The 7141-nt window shown below is 43.2% G+C and overlaps 1 protein-coding gene across 1 annotated transcript; it reads right to left on the bottom strand.

Annotated features, from left to right (window-relative positions):
• Nucleotides 1-662: 662 nt before the first annotated feature.
• On the bottom strand, nucleotides 663-5515 carry LOC119357763 (mitotic checkpoint protein BUB3.1-like). Its single transcript, XM_037624603.1, has 9 exons — nucleotides 5363-5515; nucleotides 5095-5231; nucleotides 4682-4815; nucleotides 3362-3625; nucleotides 1797-1872; nucleotides 1476-1556; nucleotides 1317-1395; nucleotides 1111-1211; nucleotides 663-1012 (listed from the first exon to the last, which is right to left on the bottom strand). Exons 1-9 carry the CDS (start codon nucleotides 5513-5515, stop codon nucleotides 946-948), a joined length of 1092 nt encoding a protein of 363 aa, XP_037480500.1. The 3' UTR covers nucleotides 663-945.
• Between the last annotated feature and the right edge of the window lie 1626 nt (nucleotides 5516-7141).

The raw sequence follows: 7141 nt of genomic DNA on the forward strand, positions 1-7141 counted from the left end.
GTAGGTACTGCTACCCCGTACGTGCAGTGACGTGCTTGTTTATGCAGCGCGGCGACAGTAATGGCGCCCGATCGAGGCCCAATTATTCAGCTCCCGCTTAGTTGCGCTCCAGTATATGTATATCGCTGATCACTGATCCCCTCGGCCTCCGGCAATAATACAGGCGCTCCAGCGTATTGCACCACACAACAAAAACAAAGGAAGCAGATCGGCTGCAGCTGTGCCACTCACTCTCGACGTGCGGAACTGCGGATGTGGCCTGTAGGATAGGATCAGCGCAGAACGCAGAATTATACTACGGCGGGTACAATGTACATGCACTGGCACTCTCTTGTTAGAAAATGAGATGCAGCATGAGCTGCCTGTGGCCTCCTACTATAGTTTAGCTTAGCGTCGATCGATCGATCGTCCCACATGCTCGATTACGGACGCTTAAGTGCGCTTGGTTGGGGAGCAGATCCGCGCGGTGCTCCCCTAATCGTCTCCGCGGAGAATAATCCCCACCAGTCGCTGTCTACATATGTTGTTGCCTGTTGGAGTAATACTAATATAGTGCCAGTGTCTTCGATCCAGTGGGATCTGTCATAAATGGGCTGATTTCTTTCAGCTCTTGAGAGAGCAAACTACACATGATTGATTGGAGTCAACATACATGCCAGGGTGAAACCAGTTGACGACGGATTTACAACTTTGTTCGAGAGATTGCAACTTTCGGTGCAAATGGGAGCTATCTTTGGAATGTCTGTACAATTGGACCGCCACTATACGTGGTCTATACCATCAAGTGATGGCAAAACTGTACTACTGTAAAACCCCAGGTTTGTATCGAGTATTAGAACGAACCCACAGTTTCAGCTAAAACTAAGTGCGTATGTCCCATACCCCAGTGAGCCTCTGAACTAAAGCGGGAACAAGCAACCTGTCGAAGAAAGCGCACCTCACTCCTCAGTGCCTCGGCTTTACTTCCACTTCGTTGACATCGCGGATAAAGATCTTAGTACCAGGTTCATTCCTGTAAAGTGCAAAACCAGCGGTTAAATTGACGGTTCGGCGGTTCTACCTTGAATGATAGGGGAATGCTCCTATGGTATAGCAAAATTTTGGTCTTACTCTATTTTTCCCCTTTCGTAAGTGTAACTGGATGCAACAGCGAGCAGATTGTTATCCTTGCTGAAAGACAGAGCAGCAATGCTGGTTGGGTACCTGGGGGACTGCAATCAGAGCAGGAAAAAAAATTCAGATATCCCGAGGTCTGAATTCCTGACACAGAATTAGGATCAGTTTGTTTGGCAGATAAATCGTGGGGCAAGAAAAACCTGAAACAATCTCTTTTTGTTTTCTCCATCCCAAGTGCACACAAATCCATCACATCCGCCCGTGGCAAACGTTCCGTGCCTGCGTACGTTAGATTAGGCTATTAAAGGAACTGAAAGTTGATGACAGTGCGAGTGCGAGAGAGATCAGGGGCATCTTACACTGAGTGGAATGCAATTGCATTAACAGGATATGCAACCCTCACTCTGCCCTCGGTCAATCGATGGCACTTGAAACCATACCTGACGAAAACAAACAGCCAATGAAAAACCATAAGGCTAGGTATAAAAAGGTGGAACCGCTCGGCATGAGTGGTTAACTATATCAAAAACAATGAACAATGCCCTAAAAGAAGGTATAAAGGTGGAACACAAGTGACCTTATGTAGAATAAGAAGCCAACTGAGAGCAATGTCAATGCCCTTATCTTTAATAAACTAGCTATTTAGAAAAGGTGTCATCCTTTTGCAACACAGTATATACCTCTTTTCGAGACTAGACTCAGATTGGTCAAAGAAGTCCATTGCAACTCGTCCGTCTGTACTACCCAAAGCAAATCCTACATACAGGTCAAAAATAGAGATTAAATTAAAGGACACTTAGCTGAATGTAAAGAGGCCTAAGAAATAAAATGAGAAATATGCACGAGAGACTAGAGTTCAAGACGATGATAATTACAGCTAGTTTGCGGATGAATATTCCAAACTCAAAAAACTATTGAACTTCCAACAACAACAACAACAACAATAACAAAGCCTTTAGTCCCAAACAAGTTGGGGTAGGCTAGAGGTGAAACCCATAAGATCTCTCGACCAACTCATGGCTCTGGCACATGGATAGCAAGCTTCCATGCACCCCTGTCCATAGCTAGAAAAGTATTGATTATGCTATGTTGTGACTTCAACACCACCCATTGCCCATGGGTAGTATGTTCAAGTGTAGGACTAAACTTATACGTACAAGGCTAGAGCCCTAGAAAAAACTGAAAATATATCACTAATGCTGATTACTATTTATAACCATTAATATTATCCTGCCAACGGAATTAGAATGTCAGGTAAGAGAAGGTCCAAAACAAAAATAAAAAACATAGTCAGATGCAACACAGAACTGAAGACACCATCAATGTGGATCAACCATTAACCCAAGAGTACTACACAGAAATAGAAGGCGTCCATAGTCAACACAGCGCTGGAGCACTAGAACAAATGACGAAACCAATTGAGATCAGTTAAAAATATCTCATTCTGAATCAATATAGATAGTGAGGGAAGGCGTTAGCATTATAGTATGAGACTGGAGGGATATCTGAAATTCAGGCTTTGCTGTGAATCTTTCATTATGAAATAGACTTGTTTTCTAAGCTCTACTGCTGGAAAATCATATCCTGGAAGAGACACCGAGAAGCTAAATCTTAACGATAATTAAGGAAACAGTAGAAAGTCATGCTTTCATCAAATTCATGTATGCTGACGAAATAGAGAAGTTCAAACTTTCCCAACGAGTTGACCTGTTATTGCACCTTCAATAGTTGAATCAAAGATCATAAATCATCCACACCCTTGAACCGGTGAAAGTTAAAAACCGAATAGGAAATTCTATAACCATAGGACAAAATGACCATACTTGTCAAGCATCAAGTAGATTAAGTAGTAATGGAGCCAAATGATAATCTATACAAAAACTGATAACAGCATTGTTGCATGAATCTCAAACAACCTATCCATCCACTTGTACACACAAAATGATATATGGTTCCATGAAATTTCAAGATATTTATCTATTGACCATGCATTAACACAAGGAAGTTAATCATGTACCAATTTTTATAAGATTCAAGAAACAGTACAAGATAACAGTTCTCATGGCGCCTCTCCAAATGAACAAGAAGGGTTCATGCCAAACAAGAAAGGTAAATTCTATTCCAACTTAGTACATCTTTTGTATGTTACACAAATCAACAAAAATAAGGCTCAATTCATGCCAGTGTTATTTAGCAGGAATATTGATCAATGCATATTCGCAGAATTATCATAAGAACGTCTTACCAGTTTTATTTGGGTAACACTCAACACAGCGTGTTTGAGAATTCAGATAAGACTTCCTTTGCTGAGGCTCAGACATATTGCGCAAATCATAAACATTCACATGCTCTCCTGCTGTTGCAACAACCAACTTATGTCCTGCTAATGAAAGTGCGTATACACGTTCAGGTTGGGTGTGTGTCCCAATAAGTGTATATTCTGGCCCAGTCGCACCTCTTTGATCCCAACACTTTATAGTCCTATCCCAGCTTCCAGTGATTACTTGACCTGGCATAAGACAGGACACAAGCATATGATGGTTAAGGTTATTATTAAGAGTGAAAAATTATCTGTTTATTAATGAATTATAGTTGTGCAGGAAATGCCAGAGCCATTGTACGTGAGATACTGTAACCAATATGCTTGATTTTCTTAATTTGTCATACGTACTGTAAATCTCTAGGCTGTCTGGTAGGGTGAAATTTTCACCTACCTTTTCGGTTAAGACTCTCATCTAGTAATCCACATGAGCTCACTACCAGATGACAATAGTATAAGACATCAGGTTATCTACTACAAGTATTTTGGGTCAGAGACAATAATAATGTAGATGCTAGTCGCATAAATGTAGAGATCACATGATTTGGATGTTTCTAGAGATGTAGGACTTGTAAACTGAATATATATTTGACACAACAAAGGACAAACGTGGTAAACTTGAAACGATAACTGCCCACATTACAACTTCTGAATATTTAAGCCATATTTCACCACTGTCTAATATAGTCTTCATCAGCATCGCATGTCTATTGATAAAGACCAGACCCATCAGGTAGCTATCCTCCTAGATTATCTAGTATTCATTCAACAGATATCATCTAGGCTCTTTCAGTTTCTCATATTGGGATTTAGGAACAACTATTGAACGATGGCAGATGAACAATACAGAGAACTAAGCATAAAAACAGAAGATGGATATCATAAGCAAGTTCATGGAGTGGATATTTATTAAATACTCTATCTTAAAACATAAGTAAAATATACCCAAAAATCATTATTGTTGCACGGTAACAGAAGAAGGCTGTATATTATATGAAGGTTATTATGATAGTCCTAAACCAACATCAGGAAGAAATAAAGCATGAACTCGCTGAGCATAGCGATCCATTGAACTATTACAATTTGGGGGTCAGATTGACAACGTTCTTAACTTAATTAACCCATCTCTAGCAACACGAAACATGGTTTTGATGATAAATAGCAATGTTCTTCAGAAACTGAAGTTTGACAACACAATAGCACTGTTCAGCAAAAGCGAACAGGCAAGAGTAATTAAGCAAGTACCTGTGGTATAGGAGTACTCCACACAGCGAACTGGACCATCGTGGGTTCCCAAGCGATAACTACTTTTGGCACTAAAGGACAGCCTGCATGTAGTACAACAAAACAGATCCGAAACATACAGGTCAACAATTGAGCTTCGATTTGTACGAATGATCTGGCCGAACAGAAATTTAAATTCAGTTAATCGTGCTGAATAAATATGCTATTGCCTATGCTGCGGGCATTTGGGTCTGAAATCCACTAAAATCATGTCCGACCCTACTTCCTACCGAGCCATTTTAACATCAGAAATGCAAAGCTCCGCCTCTGTTGTGCTAAACTGTACCGCGTCCCCGACCATTCAATCAGAATCGCTAAGCAAAATACCAATCAAACGGGGCGGGAAGATGAATAGGTGATCCCTATCACCTCACCTCCGCACGACGTGGTCGCTCGAGGCGCTGAACGCCGAGGAGTCGTTATCGTGGAAGCAGCAGTCCAGCACGGGCGTCTTGTGCGCGAACGCGCCCACCAGCGCGTTGGTGGCATCGACGTCCAGGAGCCGCACCGCCTGGAAGGAGCGAACGCGCAGGCGCACGCACAGCCAAGCCCGCGCAGGCACAGAACCCAACGGATCAAACCGAGCCGCTAGGGTTTCGTTTCGTCGGAGAAGTGGGAGGCGCGCGAGGCTTGTGGACTAACCTTCTCCCATGAGGAGACGAGGAGGCGGTTGCTGTGCTTCGAGAAGCGGAGGCTGGAGACGCCGTCCCTCGGCGGGTGCCCCAGCTCCCTGCCCAACCCGATGCGGCCGCCGCCAGCGTCGACCGGCGGCTGGCCGGTGGCGGGCGCGCTCATGGCGGGGTCGGGAGGAGGAGGAGGAGGCGGCGGTGGTGATTCCGGGTAGCCTTGGGTGCTGGGGGTTTGCGGTAGGTAGGATGCGGTGGGGACCGAAATTTTGAACCCGCGACGAACGAGCCGTGGAGCAGAGCGCGGGGTTTATAGAGGAAACGGTTTCGGGGAGGAATGGCCAGTTTGGTGCCACCCGCCCCCGACGACCCCCGACCCCGAGTCGCCGTCGTATGGGCTAGCTTTAGCATTAACTGGGCTTTGGATTTGGGCTGGGTGTATGGTCCAGATCGGCTTATCTGGTGAATTCAGGGGAAAATTACGTCAATCTGTTGAGATATGGTATGCAACAAAGTGAATATTTGAAACGAGAAATAAATTTAAATTTTCAGATAACGGATCCTTCTAATCCAGTATATCTGTGAAGTTGAATAAATGTTTATTTTCTCAACCATAGATAGAATACCCGGATCATGTCATTAGTAGGCAAAAGGGGGGCTACAGACTAAAAGAAAATCCTCACAATGAAAGAGTGGCCTACTTCCAAGTCGAGCACATTAGATTTTGAGCTTAGCGGGACATGCATTTCATTCCCAGGAGCTTAGCTCATTTGACTGCTCAAAACTTAAAACACTTGAGTGATAGGCGGGATCCTCACAATGAAAGAGTGGCCTACTTCCAAGTTGAGCACATTAGATTTTGAGCTTAGCGGGACATGCATTTCATTCCCAGGAGCTTAGCTCATTTGACTGCTCAAAACTTAAAACACTTGAGTGATAGCCAAGCGAAGCCGCCGCCTATAGGCAAAGGGACAAAAGCCCATTAGGCCTGATGGGAAAAAATATGAAAGCCTCTGCTCGATTAAGGTTATGAAATTATAGAGTTGTTTTTCTTTTAAGTAATACTAAGAACTGGAAAAACAGTTCGAAAAAGGAGAAAAGCTAAGGTTACAGAAAAACTTATCCGTTTACAAAGGGTACGGTGTCGGTATGGAGGCACATTAGCTGTGGATATAGAATAGGCTAAGAAACTTTGTCTTAAAGTATTTACCGAGACTACACTAAGGATGAAGTCAGCGAAAGTTAACTCGTAACTAAGAAAGCCGGTATCAGAACGGAGCCCTTCCAAAATCAAAAGCAAAGAAGTCCAGGAACAAAGCTGCTTCTCTACTAGCCCCGTTACGAGGGAGGGTTATTTCTAGAAAAACAAATGGATATCCATTCTATCTAGCCGAGGTATATTTCTAGAAGGTTGGAAGCTTAATTATCCTTCCGTCCAAGGAGAAAGAGACAAGTTTCCAACTCATCCGAGTTTTCTCAGAATGCTGATTGAACATCGAGCTGATAAGAGGGAGTACCATACCCAAGATACTCCATTAAAGGGAAGGTATGCTTGTTTGGTTTCTTTGGTAAGAGAACACACACCACAAACTCTCATTGTTGATGAGGAGCATATGTTCTAATACTTTGACATGGGGGTCTTCTGTTCACTCTGACGATTAGGATGAAGGAAGTATACAGGGAGGTCTGCCAGCCATTTATGAGGAAGGTGGTCTTCATTTCTCTTCCGTATGAAAGCTTGAGGTCATTCCCTGCATTCCTTTTTTTGGTGGAAAGCTTATTGGAATAGACTTCC

This window comes from Triticum dicoccoides, chromosome 2A (genome assembly GCF_002162155.2).
Source record: "Triticum dicoccoides isolate Atlit2015 ecotype Zavitan chromosome 2A, WEW_v2.0, whole genome shotgun sequence".
Taxonomy (NCBI): domain Eukaryota; kingdom Viridiplantae; phylum Streptophyta; class Magnoliopsida; order Poales; family Poaceae; genus Triticum; species Triticum dicoccoides.